We start from the raw sequence: 19,153 nt of genomic DNA, 5'->3' as shown, positions 1-19,153 counted from the left end.
TGAGTTCTCAACTCACAGAAGGACTCTCCTTCCTTCCCCTAGAATCTCCCTTCACTCCCCTCTAGATAGAATTAGAATTAGATTTAAAATTTATCAAAGTTTTAGAAGAAATTTATTTAAAAGGAAATACATTTTAATAATTTTTCAACTAAACTTACATTCATTTAACTAATGACATTAATTCAATCATGTGTTCAATAAACAGTATAGATACATGTATAGATATCGAATATCATAGTGATGAGATAATATATATTCTTAAAAAAATGCTATTTGATATAAGCAATATCATTTACCCCTATTTAAATATTAGATTCATCATCTACATAAAAGGGTTCCAAATGCAATTGAATGAGCCCACTGGAATAAACATTCATAATCAATCGTTTTTTTCTTTTTCTTTTTCTTTTTCTATCTAAAAGGGTATGCATCACTAAATGACATATAAAATGGGATGAAAGTTCATCAAAAACAAAATTTTAACCAAAGTTTTAGGCACTTATAATCCTTTGCATGTCATGAAGCATGAGGGATCAAGCTGGCAACAGGGGCCTTTTGTTACTCTTCCAGTTGAAACCATCTCAAAACATACAAATATAAATTAGACATTCAGAATGACAGAAATAAACATATATTTGTGTATCCAAATTCCAAACTTTAGACTTTCACCTGTCAAAGTAGTAGTAAAAGAAGTCTGCATAAAGGAGTGTTTGAACAATCCCGGAAATCCAAGCTGAAATAGCCATAAATGGAACAACTTTAAAAACAAATGATCATAAGAAACATTAAAGAGAGCAAATAGAATGAAGAAAGAAGACCATAACATATGCATGTGGTAGTTCTGCTGTGCGGAGAGAAATTTAAAGCTAATTTACAGCGGGTTTTAACCTAAAATATTATCATGTCTACTCTAAAAAGTTATACAATTGGTAATAATTTAGGTTACAAATACATTGCGCCTTTTTAACTTAAAATATTACCATGTCTACTCTAAAAAGTTAGAGTAATAATTTTGATTAAAACTGATAATGTTACATGAGTTTCTTGATGGTAATTTTTTAGGTTGCAACCAGAATAGTAATGCAATTTACATGATTTTTTATGGATAACGTAATATTTTCAGTTTCAACCTAAAATGTTATCCAATTTACTCTAAAGAGTAACACACTTGGTAAGTTTTTCGGTTATAACCAATTATAGCCTTTTTTTTTTTAACCTTATATTAACCAGTTGTATTTTAGACTCCCCATATGTATGTTGCAGACATGAATTCACATCATAGCAACTATGTTTTAATTTTTTTTAACGATGTAAAACAAATAGGTCCTAGAAATCCCAACAATAAAAATAAAACATGAAAAGTGGCTGCAATATCAAGCTTAAATAGATTAAAATTCAAATCTTTGGCTATGTATCAACTGGATGTTAAATTTGCTCACCTCTCCACCAACATGGTAAAGAATTAAAGGGACAAAAGAAAAAGAGAAGAAAGAAGCTCTTAGCAGATTTTACAATGCAAAAGCTTAAAAGTTGAAACAGAGACTAATTTATAAGTGTGAGAAATGTACAAAATTCAAAGAATACAATCTCGGAAAGAAAAAAAATAGAGAAAAAGACTTACGTATCCAGTGGACATAGTGTGGTTCAGTGAAATACCGATAAATCCAGTTAAGAATGTATAATCCTTGATATGCACTGCAATATAAGAGAGACATATAAGCAAATCTGTCCATAACAGACAATCCTAAACACCTGATCTGATTAACAAAAGGAAAACTTGGTTGTTTACACATCTAGGAAGACATCATCGAGTAAGTATTTTAAACAAATACCTCATTTTTTAAATTCAAACTACATATCATGGTCAAAGAGCAGTTGTTTTGGAATCATATGCAGACAACAGCCAAATATTTATAGTTTTAGGTTGCCAAAATATACCTTTTATGTAGCTTTCTTCAATGCAGCTTGTAACTCTAATTCAAGCCTATTATTCTTCTCTTTTGGTCCTACGACACAATGGATATCAAATCGAGAAGAGTAAGATTATCACATTACGAGCAGCAAAAATCCAAGTCACTTTCACTTGAAACTTCAAACATAAACCTTCACAAGGTTAGGAAATTTCGAACTCACAAAAATAGCAAACTTCATCGAGTCCTAAACAACAGCAGAAAACCTAAAGAATCCCAAATGTAACCCGGAGGAAAGCCCAAAGTTTTGATAGTGAGACTGAAAACTGAAAATCTCTGGTTCAATCTAGTGATTGTCAACTGAAAAGTGATGAGGCTTAATAAATTATTAAAAGTTGAAACATATGGGCATAACCAATTCAAACAACAACCACAGTGACATTAAACGAATCAAACAGAGCAAAAGATCTAAGATATAGTCAATAAATCAAATAAACACTCGTTTAAGAAGATAGGATTAAGCATACCCAAGAAGAAACACATATTTCTGGGTCCTTTGCAGGAGTACAAACTGAGGAAGTATGGAAACAGGTTCTAGATACAACGAAAAAGTCCACAATACCTGGAACCCCATTTTCCATGAGTCAAATATATAATATATATTTAAAAAAAACCATAATTAAAAAAATGAAAAAAAAAACTCCTTGAAGGTGAATTTCTCATGAATGAGAAGGGCCAAGAGCAAGCAAGGCAATAGCAGAAAATAATGGCGGAAAGTGTCTTGGGATTTATCTCAAGTCCTTCTAACAAAGTTGTAGACACTTATTTTCGTCCAATACTTCAACAACAACAACAACAACAACAAAACCTTGATTCTCATATGTAATGGGGTAAGGGGAGGTAGGGTGGTAGGCTGACCCCAACGCCAGGTTGAGGGCAGCTTCCGTGGAAGACCTCCGGCATTCAGAAAATTAAAAATAAAGATAAGATGCAAATGCGTGTATAAATAAATAAATAAATACATAGATGAACAGTCTTCATATGCAGTCTTGATATGTGCGTCTGTAATGTGGAGTAATCCCTGTAAATAATTCCCTGCAAATAATTCCCTACATAGAAATCTCTGCATATAGACTAAAGATGTAAGACCCAGCTAAATTTAAAAAGAGGAAACATGAATAGAAATGATACACAGAAGTCAATAATAGCAAGCTACGAGAAGGAATAAATTCAAATGAGTTAATTCTTAAACTAGGGCAACACTACTCCGATACCCAAGTTCTAAGCCTTCATACATTTCAATGAAAGAAACATGTATAAAGTAGAAGTCATGGAAAGTACTACAAAGACATTAAAAAGAAGACAGAGATGTTACACCCTATGGCTGTGAACCGCACTACTCAACTACCCTGGTCTTAAGTCTCCATACTTTCCTATCAGAGGTCATGTCTTCGTCCAATACTTCAATGGTCTTAATTACATCATATAGTATATATGATCATATATATATATATATATATGTATATATAATTTTAAAAATATATAATATATATAATTTTAAAAATATATAATATATATAATTTTTGAAAATATATAGTATAATTTTTTAAAACATATATAATATAGTTTTCAATATATATATATATATATAGTTTTTTAAAATGGTTTTTGAAAACATATATAATATATATAATCTTTGAAAACATATTATATTGTTTTTGAAATATAATATATATTATATAGTTTTAATACATACATATTATTAGTATTAGTATTTTATTTTCCGTTTTCTTATCTACTTTTTTACTTTTATTTTATTAATTTATTTAATTTTATTTTTATTTGGGTCTAATAAAATAGTCTAAAATGAGGCTAACGTCCAAGTCCAACCAGTTCAGAGTGCATCCCAACTGAGCAAGCAGGTCTGACCTAGCAAGCAAGCCCGGTTAGGGGTAGGATTGACCTAGCCCAATAAGCCCAGTAGTGGATTAGGGTTGTGTAAAACCTAAAATGTCAAGGGCGCCGCACAGAGGGACCAAGCAGCTGGTGTCAGCGCGCGTGGAGGCCACACACTAGCATGGTTTGAAAACTGGCCGAGATTTTTGGCTGGAAAATCGCAAGATTGGGGTAACAACTCTCACGAACGGCACTCGGCCGGATGTCCAACGAAGGAATCAGATGGAAATCCCGCCCCTTTCGAAGCTATAACGGTCGGAATCCATGCTATAAAAAGCCTCCGAACAAGCCATCAAGGGACACGACAGAAACCGAGTAAACCAACAGAGAAACGAGCAAGAGACATAAAAAACACCCAAGTGATCGCATAACAAAGCAAAAACAAAATAACCAAGAAAAAATCACAAAACAAAATATTAAAAGCCTTCGTCGAAAATGCATAGAAGCCTTATCGGAAAAGGAAAGACGTCAGTACTCGAAGAGTCGCCGATTTAAAGTTAAAAAAATTGAGACTTTAATCCTAGATCTACGTTGTTTGGGGTTTTTAGGGAATTTGGGGTTCGGTTTTAACTTTAGGGTGTTGAGGCGAATGTTTAGGGTAAGTTTGTTTTTTTCGGCCACCGGAGGCGGTGGTTTGGGCGGCGGGCATGGCCGGATTTTTGGCCGACCATTGGCCGATTGAGGGAGGTTGAAAGAGAGTTGAGAGAGTTTTAAAGGGGGGACGTTATAAATTTAGGAAACTGTTGAAATGATTTAATTTTGTGGTTTTGGGCTTTATATAGGGGGACCTCTTTGTAATTACAAGATTTTTAAATTATTTATGCAGTTCTCGTACCTTTGTTGCATAATTCATTTTGGTCACCTATTTTAGATTTGCCTTTGAATTTATTCAATTTAATCCATGATTATATTTTTTTATATTTTACAAATTAACCCCTAACTTTTTATTTTTCCTTGCAACTTTCAATTAGCATCAATTTAACCCTTTAATTTTTAATTCTTTCAATTTAATCCTTTTGTATTTTTTTAAATTTAGTATTTATTTTATTGTTTAATTTGACCTTTTTAGGGCAATTTTAAATTCATCAAAGGTAAGTAATTCAGATCGAATATTTAAATTTAAATTTAAATTTTTTAATTTTTTGCAATTAAGACAACTGAAGTATCAAATTTGTACCGAAAGGGCAATACAAGGGTGTTAATCATTCCTTAACTGTAATCGACTCCTGAATCCGATTAATTTCTGGTAAAATGCAGATTAGGTAAATGGTAAGTTACGGTGTCCGATCAACCTAATTCCAAATTAATCGGTGGCAGCTCCAACACACTCAATTCAAGTCGGAACCCGATCTCGGGACCACTCGAATGACGGTTACGACAACTTGGCGACTTCACTAGGGACAGGTAAAAAAGTCATGCCAAAATTGATTTCTGGTTGTCTTCTTAAGCAAAAATTGTAAGTTTTGATTATAATTTATCATTTCGATCATTGTTATTTACCTTTGATTATTATTTTTCCCAAATAAATAGTTGTAATGATGGTTTTCTAATGATTTCAGCTTTTTTTTTAAAACAAACATTCATCTCAGGCCCTATTCTCAGGCTCCAAACTTTTTTAAGTGGAGGTGAAAGTGATGCCTTCGTGAGAATTTATTCTCCGTATAGGCTTAGCAAGTAACCTTCCGGATTCATGTACCTTATGTTTTCGTGTGAATTTATTCTCTGTACAGATATAAGGGAATGTGTCCTCTTGAGTTTAACTCGGTCCACATGAGCCTGTAATGGGCTTAGGATTGAGGGTTTGGTAGACCCCAAGGGGGCACCAACAAGGAAAACTCGGGTACATTTTTAGAACCAAACTATGATGTTGCAAGGAATTAGAGCCCACTCTAAAATTTCATTTCAAAACCTAAGATGCTTGATTTATTTCTTGCTTTATTTCTGTTCGAACCATGCGAATTATAAATATATGCAGTTAGGATTTGTTCAAGAAATGCGGTATAAAGATCATGTCCGGGTAGTAATAAAAAGCATATAGGGTGGGAAATTTTAATTTTATTTTTAATTATTATTCCTATTTTACTAACTTGTTTCCTTTCATTTTTGTTTTCTTTTCCATTTTTATCATTTGCATCATTTAAAGAGGCGTTGATCTACAAAAGTGTTCATTAAAACCCGCATAGTTAGCATTAATGGACAAAGGGGTTATAATACAAGAGGTCAAGAATGTAGAATTACGGCTATGGTCAGAAAGGACTCAGAAAGAAAAAAGGGGACAGTCTGTAGAACAACTATGTGTCAAACTTGGCTGGCTATGCTTCCATCATCCTCAAACAAAATGATACTTAGGAGTTGCAGAATATTTGGGATAGTTGGAAAATCGACAAAAAATATAAGTTTTGCCAACGATACGGTGATATCGCACACCTGCTCTATGTCAAGTTAGAAAAACCCCTAATTTGAGCCCTAGTGCAATTTTGGAATCCGGGATACAATCGTTTTACATTAAACCAAGAAGACATGGTGCCCACAATTAAAGAATGCATTACCCTGTTATATTCTGAGGGAATTAGAATGGACCGAGTCTTCATCAAATACATCAAAAGTCAGCCTTTCAAGAATGGGTTGGCAAAAGTTGCAAGGGTTTATAAAATATGGGTAACTGACCGGATTCAACACAAGGGCAAAGAAGAAGGAATTGCTTGAACACACATCAAGCAGTTAATGAAGAATCATCCTAACGAATGGAATGTGATCGATCATTTTGCACTGGGTATCTATGATTTGGTTATCTTCCAAAATACTTTAGGGCACATTGAGACATATATAGTGGAATTGTTTGAACAACTACCAAAGTGAGTAAACCCAGTACCAACAATCCTAGCTAAAACTTTCCGCTCACTAAACCATTGTAGGAAGACTAGAGGTGGACGTTTTATAGGATGCACACAACTACTTCAGGTTTGGATCCATAATCATTTTTTAAAAATTGACTTGGTTTCTTATCGTCGGTTCAGCATATCATATTCACCCTTGGAAGAATTCCTTAAACAAAAATGGCGAGAATGCATTCCAAAGGAAAAGTGGGCAAATATATTTATACACCTCCAGGATAAGGACATCGTATGGAGAGCCTCTTCCTTGACTTATACTGACATCTTTTACCCGTGTGGAGATTTGGGAGTAATAATGTTACTTGGGTTGTGGGGCGGAGTTGGATATTCCCCACTTTTAGCACTCCGAAAGTATGGGGCACGTCAGTTTGTCCCAGTCACACATGAGATATCTGGATCTGAATTTTCATATCAAGAGGATAACTACAAGAAGAAAGTGAAAGATATAGCCGAGTCTTGGAAAAGGATATTTTGTACAGATATTGTAGCTACTAAACAATTGCTTACTCTAGACTATATGGAATAGAGGAAACTGAGGAAGAATGATACTATTCTCATACCAGACCATGAAGACACTCAGACTATTGAAGAGCATCTTTAGCCAGTTCCATCTTAACTGGAAATAGCAAAGATAAAATTTAAAGTTGAAAAAGAGAAATTGAAGAAAATATTGAGAGAGCTAGAAGCCGAGAAGTTCCAGTGGAAGCTGGATGCTGATACTCAAAAGTACCGAGCAGATATATTAGAAAAGGAACAGAAGAAAGTATGCTTTGAGTTAGAAGATTTGAGAAAAGAATATCAAGAACATGTTCAGAAAAAGACCAGCTTGAAAAGATCTTCTGAGTAGTGGAAAGATGAAGCCGACAACCTAAAAAAGAAAATTTGAATGACATGATGATAGGGAAGCACTAAAAAACCAATTTAGAGCTTCCCGAATATAGTTATCAGAAAGTCAGCATCAAAATAATCGATTGAAGACCAAGGTAACTGATATCGAGAAGTCCGAACAGGATGACAAAACTATAACAGAACTGTAGGTCATCGTGGACAAATTCAAGAAGCAGGCAAATAAACTCCAAACAGTTCCCTTTGACGTAGGGTACCAGTGGCGTTTCCATTGGGAACAGGCTCAGCAAAGGGTAAAAGGTAGAGATACAATCATTCAGGACTTCTTAGAGCATGTACAGAAAGTGGCACGCCACTTGCATGGTTTAGTAAGAGAGGCCGGGGTGGTTTGACAATGTATTCAGCCCATGACAGAAGAAGCGATAAGACTTGTTAACATATTAGAAGCTGTTTAGGGTCTAGAAGATCTAGCTAGAATGTACCTTTGAATTATTTTTTGTCTCTTAGAAATAACACTTTTGTCCCAATAAAGACTATTTATAATAACATACCGTTTTGGATCAATGCCTCAAATATTATCATGCATTTTTGCATATTTTTTCTTTACAATTAAATTAACTAATAGAAAATGTCTCATAAAAAAGGAACACTGGACACACCTCATCCTCACAATACCCATACAAATAAAACGAAGATGGAAACAAAGATTGCCCAACTTGAGGAAAACACACTTAGGCTGCAAAAGGAGCTTGAGGAGAAAATAAGTCAGAATCAACAAAATACCTTGGATTCTATCATTAGGAACCAAGATTCATTGGTTGACCAGATTGTTGCCAGGTTATCTTACCTGAATCAAATGAATGCTTTTGAGGCAGGGGCATCTGAAGGGGTGGATGTACCACCTACTCTACAGTTGGTTATTTCACCTGGAATTCTACCAGAACTTCAAGGGGATTCATCTGCTACAAAAGAACAAGCCTTTGTAACCAAACCTCTAAATAATCCAGATGGTTATTGATGTAAGGTAATTCTACCTTCTCGTTTGACTGTGGATCTAGGAAGGAAGCAAAACAACCTGCAAAATGAATGGCTCAAAAATAGAAAGGTTAAGGTGGTAAACGTAAGGGTGAAGAGGTGGTCTGTTTAATAATTAAGAGATGAAAGCGGAAGTTGATGGATATGGCTATGGGTTTGGTTATCGAAACAATGGAATGGATGAGAGGATAGTATCTTAAAAAAGGCTTAAAGACGAACCAATGCTATAGAGAGCAGAGACCCAGACTTTATATTGCTTCTTTAAGGGGTGGTTTACAAGTACTTTGACCCACTAGTTATAAAGAACTAGGAACCAGAAGTATCAAGGTGAAAAGGAAGGGGCTGATGCCACAAGTAATAAATACTTGATAAGTCGATAAAAAGTCACCAGGACTTAAGAAAGAGAATAATCTCACTTCAATTAAAAATAATGGTCTGCTTACAAATGATGAATGCTTTCCTATTTATAGGAAATGGAGAGACATGGCCGAATAATTACAAGGAGATTCGGCCAGCCTTGTGCCATCCTAAAATGACATAATTTAATTCATAAATAACTTGAATAAATATGTGCTGGTTTGGTTGAAGTGTAGGGGTATGTCTCATGGCCGAATAGCACTTGAAACCCTTCAAGTTGGCGCCAAATTGGAGGAGTAATGGTGTTTGGCTGAATGGATAGATGGCCATTCATCTTGGTGCCTAAATGGAGTCACACGCCTAGCACATGGGTTGGCTGGTCACAAGGCGTGCACATGGCTTCTCTAGGATGCTTGTGGTGCATCCTTATGCATATGATGAAGTCCAAGCATGGGCAGCAACCTTGGCGTGACTTGAGTTTCCTTCAAGCTAGCATGTGTTTAGCTAGCTTTTGATAATGCAGGTGGCGAATGAGCTCCTTAGCCGTGACCTTCCAAGCTTCATAGCATCTCATTCAGCTACATTCAGCTACACTTTATGTCACTTTTAGCAACTTGACTTCAAATAGTCCAACTAGCTAAGATTAGCTAGCCTTGAGCTCCTCCAGCTGAGTTGAGCTTTTCTTAGTGTTCCACAAGCTGCCATGATATTTGTGAGCTATTTATGAGCTGCATAAGACGTCCAAATACTCTACCAAGCTGTCCCAACATGTGCCATGCTCCAATGTACCTACATGTGTAAAGAAAACAAGGTAATTCAATGGTATTGAGCTTGTATAAGCTAATTGCCTTGTTGTCATGCATAATTATGATCTTGTGAGCTATAAATGCATGATATGAGCTAATGGGCCGTTTTTCTAGTACACTTATTAGAATCTTGAGGAAAGAGGGCTAAACATATATACACTTTTGTATATACCCTTTGTTAGACACATCGAGAACTTTGGTGGATGAAGGGGTTAGTTGTGTATTATGAGTTTACCCCCATCTTAGAAAGTTCCAGACTAGTTTCACTTATCTAAGAGAAGAATTGCTCATCATCACTATGTACTAGTTCCAGATACGTTCACTAGTGCTTAAGCAACTAATCTCGCTATTGCTCTTCTCGTGTTTTAAACTTCATTGCTATCATCTTTACGAAAGAATTATTTCGCATTAGTGGGGGAATGTTGGTAATGCTCATTGAATATTGATATTGGAAAATTAGGTAAATGCTCATTGAATATTGGAAAATTAGGTAATGCTTATTGAATATTGGAAAATAGGTAATGCTCATTTAATATTGGAAAATTAGGTATTTCCACTAGCATTGAAAATGACTATTTTGCCCTCACTATTTAGCCTATAAATAGAGAACAATTTCATTCATTTTGTATCATCCCAAGCAAACATTTGTTTTGAAATACTCATATCTTAAGAGTGTTGTTTGAGTTGAGAGAAGAACAATACCACCAAGTTCACTCCAGTTTTCAGGTGTACGAATTCTTGGAGAGCCGTGTTAATCTCAGGGGAACGGTCCGCCTACTGCAGCGATTACACACATCGGGGCGAATTCGTTTCTAAGGCAGTAGTTTTTACCACGATACGGTTATCATTCTGATTTATTATTTTATTTAATATTTTTCAGTCAGTACTAACGCCTCGTTTTGCAGCAGTCTATTTTACCAGCATCCTCCACTGGTGCTTCCGAGCCACGGGATCAGCTACTATGAACATTAACATCGGAAGTCGGGATGCGGACCGAGGTGGTCCAGGTAGAAGCGGTTCGCTTGATCCGTAGCTTATCCCGTAAAGTTTTCCAACACTTGTTATCCTTGATAGACCTTTTGTCTCGAATAATATCCCGAAGCGTACGGTGCCGGACCAGATCATTCCGGCCATTGCCAGTCGCCGGCATCTGCTCAAAAGGCTTAAGCCTCCCGTTACTACTCTCCATCACATTACGTTTTCTAAAAAGGCACACGTTGTTGGATTTCATGGAATGGAAAATGAAAGACGAAGAATCAAATTACAACTTAAGAGAGAAACAAAAACTGTGATTAAAAGTGAAATCATTGTTACTTAATAATGATAAGCAAAACAAACATTTGCAGAAACAGAACACAGCCTTCAATTATTCACCCCTAAAATACAACTACATATGGTTAATTTTACATAATATGAGACATATAATCAAACCAATCGTATTTTCTCCGCATTATTAATATTAAAGTAATAATATACTAAAGAATAAAGGACGTCCTTTGCCTCAAACAAAGGTTTGGTTTTCCGTGTTGTGTCTGCTTGTCTCTGTTAGATTTCATTCTGGTATCTGTTTGATTTTTTCAATACTAGGGTTTTGGAGGGGATGGAGTTAGAAGCATTCAAAATCGGGTACCCACATTTTTTTAGGTATTATCGGTATTTAGGATTTTTGAGTGTCAAAATGCCGGTATGTGTTCCGGCCCATTAGGTTTGGGTACCCTTACTTTCGGGTCACGAGTACCTAATTCATATCTTTTTTAAATTATATTATTTTTAAAAAAATTATATAAATTTTTTTTAAAATTTAAAGTTCTATAATACATAATTTACTTTCGGGTCACGAGTACCAAATTCTCATTTCATCACTAATCTTTTCAACACTTGCAACTTGATCCCTAAGATTTATTTAAATTCTAAATCAACCCAATACAACATTCCATGTTAATCTAGATGCAACATTTCATCAATCCAACCATAATTTCCAGCATGGTACTCTAGTTTTCTAACAATTTCCTATTAATCCTTCACTTTTCAAACCACGCAAAAATAGTCCCTTAAACCCAACAAAGTTCCAATTTGATCAAAAACACAATTTCCAAGCATCTAAGATCATTCTAAACCATTCACATATGAAACTAATAAATTTTTAACATCTCTCCATAATACCCCATCATAGCCAAAACTTTCAATTAAGTCCCTCCTAATCATTTCCAATCAATTTCCATACTTGTTATACTTACATAACACTCCTAAATTAAGTTAGATTACAACCTTATCTCAATCAAATTCAACTTTCTCTTCAACCACCATAAATACCCACTTCATCATTTAAGCGTGAAACAATGAAATACCTATACCAATTTGTAGAGAATTAAGTGTATAACATTTTCTTATTTCACAATTTAGTCCAAAGTCTCACTAAAATGGATCAAAAATGAAAAAGAAAAACTTTGCTCACCTTGTCTATGGAGTCACGGCATAATGGAGAAGATGGGAGGAGAATTCTTGAGTTTTCCATACAAATATCTCTTAATTTATCTTAAAAATCAATTAAAAATTCATTTTAGCCCAAAAGTCAAAATTACCCTTAATGAATCCTAATTTTTACCACCATACCATCCTTTTATCTCCATTTTAATATTATTAAATAAATATAAAAAAATTATTTATCAATTTCCATATTCACCCTTCCAATTTTCCAAAAATTTAATTTAGTCACTAAATTTCACTATTCCACTTTAACATGGAAATTCCTCCAAATTCCACTAATTCACATCAAATTATACTAATTAAAAATATCAATATAATTTTTATAACCTCAAACTTCCTTTCTTCAAATTTTGTAAGCTACCGATTCGATCTGATTATCCAAATATTTTACTGGACTCTATCGCTTAATAAATTTTTATACCAACTTCAAATCAAAATTCTAAAGCCCACTAAAATTATATTCTTGGGCTGAACTACTAAACTACATACCCAAAATATAAAATTTGAAAATTTACATTTTTAGTCGCTAAACTTTTACAAATTTACACTTTGATCCCCATACTTTCAAAATTTACTTTTCAATTACCAGTCCAAAATTTTGGGATATTACAAGGTGGACGAGTCAATGGTTCAGATAATTTGGGTAGATTATTTTTGGATACCCCTAGATGGAGATAGCAAATAGGGATCGAACCAAAACTTAATCTTAATATTGGTCGATTTTTTAACCATTTTGAATTTTATACATAATTTTATCTTTATTATTTATTTGTTTCAAAAAATATAAATAGTAACATAACACGTTAGGTCTATCATTTCTACGAAATAATAAATAGAAATTTAGAAATAAATTAAAGTAAAAAAGTGTAATTTTATAAGGTGAGAGAGACATACTTACCATATAATTATAATAATTAATAAAACATGTTACTCTTTGAAATCTCGAAACGTATCCATGAGTGATGTACTAAAGATTCTTACAATATTTCTTTTGATTTTGATAAACATGGAACTCTAAAAAAATTCATCATCCATTTTGTTACAGAATGTTATTTTGATGACAATCATTACAAAAAACCTCTTTCAATTCCTACAGCAGAAACTGAGAGGGTCAATTCAAGATTGATTAATCGGAATATATATGCATAAGTGTGATTGTTACTCGTGTTTTTTTTTGGAGAGACTGTGGTTGTAAATAGGGTGTATGGGAGATGTTCGCAGATGGTTCAATGTCATATTTTTTGACAAGTCACAAATTTGCATATATTTCGTATTAGTTCTCTCATATTTAGTGACCTCAATTATTAAGTCTATCTTTTATTAGATTTTGTATTTTACATGTCAAAATATGTCTGACGTGTATTGGAACTAAAATTGAAAATTTTGATGAGGTTTGAAAACTTAAAGAGCATAAGGACAAATGACATTCCTACTTCCTTTAAAACTCTCTCTATTTTTTTTAATATAATAAGGATAAACCTAAAGAATTTAACCTATAATTTAAAATTTTATTTCTATTTTGTACTACGGTTAAGATAAATCAAAAGGATTCAGTCTACAATTTAAACTCTATCTTTTCTTTTATTTGATAGGGATGATCACTACTGTATAAAGGATCATTATGAGAGAAGAAGAACATCTCTCATTCTTTTTTTATTCTTAGATTTTCTCTTTCCTCGTGAGTTGCTAAACTACTTCATATGGTCAAGGTTATTTCAAGATTTTTAATTCAAGGATTCGTGAGGTTTTCCGATCTTCATCTTCTTTATTATTTTTGAGTATTTAGAAATATTTTAATACTGGCAGTGAAATAGCCTAAGAACGTGTGTTTGAATCATCCACGTCGGCGTGAGTTGGTTAACTAATGTTTGAATCTCTTTATTTCATAAAGTTTTTGAATAGATTAAATCCCATGAGCGTCTCAATGAGGTTATCCAATTAATAAGAAAATTAATCAATTGAGCGTCTATTTGGTTAATAGTAAACTAATAAGAGATTAGTTAGGTGTCCTGAATAACCATAATCAACATATTCACAAAGTGTTTAGGTAGTTCTAAAATAAGTTTAGTGATCAAATCATGAGTTAATTTTTGTGATTTACTTTGACTAAATATCATATCATAATTTAGTTTCAATTTTTTAAATTACTTTAATTATTTTTTTAATTTAATTTATATTATACAACTGTCTCTGTAACTACTATTGTGTTTGTCAGAAAGATTATGTTTCCATGGACTAACCTCAAGACTCTGTTGTGTCACCTTGACAACCTGCTGCTGCTCAAACCACGCCAGAGATTTGCATATCTTGCAATTATAGCATTGTCGATTCGACAATGGAAATTGCACAATCGGAAAAACAAACAAATTCATCTTCCTGGATTCAAAGGTCCGTAGTTTCTTCGCCAACATGAGTATGTGCCCTGGATTCATAGTTTTGCTCTATTTTTTAGCAAAAAGAGTTTGAACTAAAAACACATTGAGTAATTGGAACCAACCTATTTCCATGAATGCGAATTTTCCATCATAGTTCATACAAAGCAAGGACTTAGGGAAGCAATCAGAACACACTACTGTCACCAATTTAGTTTCGAAGTTAACAGTTCAAACCCATTCTCATCTCCCTAATTGCCAGTTTTATAATTTCTTCTCTGAGAAAATAGAAACTTACAGCAAAGCTGTTGTGTTTGAAATGTTCCATGGACTCAGCAAGCTCCACTTGCTTTGATGCAGTTGCAAGCAACGCCTACAAAATTAAGTCCTTGTTTAGTGAGCAGAACATACGAAGGTACAAAAACTGGTTGCAACAAAGACTGTAGAAAGAATTCTTTCTTTCTTTGTTCTCTGAAAATAGAATCATGTATTCTTTTTCAGGAGGAATTTTTGCGGGTTTGTTAAAAAGCTCAGTTACCAAGGTTTCTAAATTTAGTAGCCTCTGCCAACATGGATGGAGCCAGTCCTCTTTTGCCCCTGAATCTACTTGTGGGTTTAAATCTTGTGCTTCCGAAAATCATCCCAGTCCAGGGGCAAAGAAAAATATACATGCCAAAAATTTTAGAACAAAGTAAACCACAAAGTCTATTACATGGTGGACGAACTTCTTTCTTGGATTTCTTGGAGTAGCACCACTGGTTGCATCATCTGCCAACAGCAACAAATAAGTTACAAATTTTAATATTTCCTTGACCATCAAAAGGCTAATTACTGCCACTAATTATGCTTTACTTCCCCCTTTATCAGTCTTTACGATAGTTTACTACGATATAGTCGGAACAACTGTATCACTAGAACATGTTAGAAAACTACCACAACATGCACTGAAATTGACTGATCTGATTGAAAGCGAGAAGATAAACACAAATGCAATCTTCATCAAGGATCATTCACTTGTTGAATTCGCTTCTTCAGTTCTTGGCAGTATTTTCTGGTTCAATAATTTCATGTTTTGAATTAAGAGCATTCATCCTTCTCTGACACGTGGATTTATAAAGATTAAATAACACTTTTGCAGAGTAGCACAAGAGGAACATGGATTAAAAAGTCAAATGATCAAATTCTTCTAGTTAAAAGAGAAGCCAGAATGTTGGTGAAGCAGAGCCAATTACTTTGAAAACCTTACATCGGATGAATAAGATATTTCACTACTTGCAACCTGCCAAAGAGCCAATTATAATGGAATAAGATGCACAGTATACAAAATTTGAAATGCTCATGAGGTAAAAGATGACTTTTTCAGAAATAGTACGAAAAATGAACACTATACATACTAAACACCCTGCTTCAGATCTACAAATATCAGTTCCACTTCCGAGCTTAACCATAAGCTAAGCATATCATATATCCAATATCTTATGTAATCATCAATCTTAACAGCTCAACAATGAGTAGTTCCTCAATGGACATATCAGGAACTAGCATTAACCCATAAACACCAACACGTCAAAAGCAGCGTAAGAGAAGGAACTATGAAAGAAAAAATACCATCAGCAAATGAAACAGTCAAACAGTGCCTAGTTACATATAAAAACATACCTTGTCAACAAGTACGTGTATGAACATAAGAACTAATGGTCAACCAAAACTACAACTGTTTGTCGGACAAATAGACACTCTTGGGACCGCAAACAAGTCATGTATTACCTAGGCATGTTTGAATATTACCATGCTAAGAATGATTTACTCGGGAATTTTGACAGCTCATATCCACATTATTTTAACTCATCGATAAAAAACAAATGTTAAGAATCCTAACATATCAAACTAGGCAGATAATAGGTGTTAAAATAGGCATAGAAAAAAGGACCATACCAGTTTGAAAGTTAAACTTTGAAGACTAAATATAAGGGTCAAGTACGTAATTTTCAAGAAGTGAGAAGTGGCTAAAAGCCATAACTATGAAAAAAATATTTTGAAAAGGTTAAAATATTTGAATATGTTGTCAACCTTACACCTGCCACAGAGATTGTGAGTGTGTTTCATCAGCATTGAGAAGATTAAGAGGAAAGCATGTTTCTGAACCCTCTTAATTCTATCCATTAATCAACCTTTGGAATGTAACCTTCCCTCTTCATCTCCACATTTAACAACACAAAAACTTGATGAATCTCAATTGAATGATATAGCAAGTCATCTCCAGCAAGAAATTCATGAAGTTGACCTTCAATGTCAATCCAGCTACAACCAGGAGTCTTATTGACACCCCTCTGTCTCATCAACACCCTCATTTTGGCTGATTCATCCCACCTTCTTGAGTTTGCATATATCTTTGATGAGATAACATAGTTTCCAGAATTTGAAGGCTCCATTTGCAGAAGAAGTTGCATCACCTTCTCACTAACATCGAGATTTTTGCACTTTTGACAGGCACCAAGTAGTGCTCCCAATACAATTTCATCTGGTTTTTCAGGCATATTCTCAATGAAATCCCAAGCCTCATACAGTTGACCAGCACGTGCCAAAAGATCAACCATGCAAGAGTAATGCTCAATTTTTGGGGTTAAACCATACGACAAGCTCATCAAGTTAAAATACCGCCAGCCTTCATCAACTAATCCAACATGCACACATGCTGAAAGTACTCCCACAAATGTCACATCATTTGGGCGGGCATCCATACCTTCTGTTGACATGCGCTCAAATAGTGATAAAGCCTCCTGAGATCGCCCATGGAAAGCAAAAGCAGAGATCATTGCATTCCATGAAACCTCATTTTTTATAGGCATGTTTTCAAATACTCTTTGTGCATCATACAAGCTCCCACACTTGGCATACATATCAACCAATGCAGTAGAAACAAAGATATTGTGTTGTAAGCCTCTTTGTGATGCATATGTATCAATCCATTTCCCCAAGTCAATGGCCCCAATTGAGGCACATGCTGAAAGAACTCCGGCCAATGTAATTTTGTCTGGGTTAACGCCTGCATCCTTCATGCCATGAAACAGCTTGATTGCTTCATCTGACAGTCCATTTTGTGCATACCTATTATGTATTGACAACATATCCTCTATTCAGAAGTTCAACAGAGATAATCATTTGATATAAAAATCATAAAATTTTGAACTATTTAAGAATTTATTGCTAGAAGAAGCCATTACTAGTACACATTATATCTGGCATAAAAGAAGGCTTTGGCTTGGATAAGATTGATTTCTCTAAAAACATAACGGATACAAACAGTAAATAAATTTCTCCTTTACATTCATTAACGTTTCCCTCTCTTCCTTTAATAATTTATTTTTCAAACATAGGGTAAATCTAAGGCTAATCAGGCCAACTTAAATGAAAATTTCTTATGCTATGGCACTTAAACAGAAACTAGAGACTACAATTGCACTGAATAAAATTTACTTACCCGGTGATCATAGCATTCCAGGTGACGATATCCTTCGGCAGCATTGCATCAAAGACCCTCCTAGCCGACGCCAAATCCCCACACTTCCCGTACATATCAATCAAAGCAGACACAATATATGAATTAAATTTCATCTTTTGTTTCATAACAAACCCCTCCACCCACATCCCTAGACTTAAATTCCCCAAGTCCCCGCAAGCCCCCAAAACGCTGACTAATGTCATCTCATCAGCTACAAACCCTTCCTCTCTCATCTTCACAAATAACCCCACCGCGTCTCTCGCATGCCCCATTTTAGAATACCCCGAAATCATTGAATTCCATGCCACCAAATCTCTCTCAGTTATTTCATCGAAAACCTTGCGAGCATCACCCAATTCGCTACATCGAGCGTACATGGTTATCAAAGAGTGAGTAGTATGAGGATCAAAGTCCAATCCAAGTTTAAATATCGACGAATGAGCTAACTGCCCATGGCTCAGCTCTAAAAGATTAGCACAGGAGATAAATAGAAAAGGGTAAGTGAACTTATTGGGTCGTAAGCCCAAAAACTTCATTTGATAATAGAAATGAAGAGTTGCAGAGTAGTTTTTCCATGTGGTGGTAAGGCCACGGATCATGACATTGAAAGCGTAATCGTTGGGTTGCGGGATTTGGGAGAAGAGAAGAGAAGCGTAGGCGAAGTTCTTGAGGTCAATGACTTTGGAAAGAAGGAATTTGGGCTTTTGAATGGCATTGATGATCATTTGGGTGTGGATTTGTCGTAAGTGCTTCGTGGAAGTGCATTTCTTTAACAGGGATAACAGCTTCTCTGTAAAAGATTGTTGGAAATGAGTTTCCCCAGGAATGATGATTGGGCGTGAAATCAGATATGAAGAGCATTTTGCTTTCAGCATTGCTTGTCGACGGATTTCAGCTTCCAGAAACCAAGTTTAAATATCGACGAATGACCTCACTGCCCATGGCTCAGCTATAAAAGATTAGCACAGGAGATAAATAGAAAAGGGTA

At 34.7% G+C, this 19,153-nt stretch overlaps 2 protein-coding genes and 1 pseudogene across 2 annotated transcripts; all 3 read right to left on the bottom strand.

Annotated features, from left to right (window-relative positions):
* Positions 1 to 415: 415 nt before the first annotated feature.
* On the bottom strand, positions 416 to 7,878 carry LOC120120554 (ER lumen protein-retaining receptor B-like). Its single transcript, XM_039140170.1, has 7 exons — positions 7,740 to 7,878; positions 7,491 to 7,628; positions 2,618 to 2,690; positions 2,438 to 2,539; positions 1,622 to 1,695; positions 670 to 733; positions 416 to 570 (listed from the first exon to the last, which is right to left on the bottom strand). Exons 1-7 carry the CDS (start codon positions 7,876 to 7,878, stop codon positions 534 to 536), a joined length of 627 nt encoding a protein of 208 aa, XP_038996101.1. The 3' UTR covers positions 416 to 533.
* A 6,760-nt stretch (positions 7,879 to 14,638) lies between these two features.
* LOC120120553 lies at positions 14,639 to 16,111 on the bottom strand (annotated as a pseudogene).
* A 631-nt stretch (positions 16,112 to 16,742) lies between these two features.
* Positions 16,743 to 19,070, bottom strand: LOC120120499 (pentatricopeptide repeat-containing protein At2g34400-like). Its single transcript, XM_039140139.1, has 2 exons — positions 18,145 to 19,070; positions 16,743 to 17,771 (listed from the first exon to the last, which is right to left on the bottom strand). The coding sequence occupies exons 1-2, from the start codon at positions 19,038 to 19,040 to the stop codon at positions 16,826 to 16,828; spliced, it is 1,842 nt and encodes a 613-aa protein (XP_038996070.1). The 5' UTR covers positions 19,041 to 19,070; the 3' UTR covers positions 16,743 to 16,825.
* Positions 19,071 to 19,153: the final 83 nt, after the last annotated feature.

This window comes from Hibiscus syriacus, unplaced genomic scaffold (genome assembly GCF_006381635.1).
Source record: "Hibiscus syriacus cultivar Baekdansim isolate YM2019G1 unplaced genomic scaffold, ASM638163v2 tig00110339_pilon, whole genome shotgun sequence".
NCBI lineage: Eukaryota > Viridiplantae > Streptophyta > Magnoliopsida > Malvales > Malvaceae > Hibiscus > Hibiscus syriacus.
The sequence above is the reverse complement of the archived record's forward strand: the minus strand, read 5'-3'. Positions and strand labels throughout refer to the sequence as shown.

What these genes read in the sequence shown, in the direction of transcription:
- LOC120120554 (XM_039140170.1), bottom strand. Translation starts at nt 7,878, where the DNA reads ATGGAAACGCCACTGGTACCCTACGTCAAAGGGAACTGTTTGGAGTTT. An exon ending in ATTCATGAGAAATTCACCTT is followed by an intron (nt 2,540 to 2,617) that starts CAAGGAGTTTTT and finishes ATGGAAAATGGG; the next exon opens with GTTCCAGGTATTGTGGACTT. An exon ending in AAATATGTGTTTCTTCTTGG is followed by an intron (nt 1,696 to 2,437) that starts GTATGCTTAATC and finishes CTTATATTGCAG; the next exon opens with TGCATATCAAGGATTATACA.
- LOC120120499 (XM_039140139.1), bottom strand. Translation starts at nt 19,040, where the DNA reads ATGCTGAAAGCAAAATGCTCTTCATATCTGATTTCACGCCCAATCATC. An exon ending in TGGAATGCTATGATCACCGG is followed by an intron (nt 17,772 to 18,144) that starts GTAAGTAAATTT and finishes AATACATAATAG; the next exon opens with GTATGCACAAAATGGACTGT.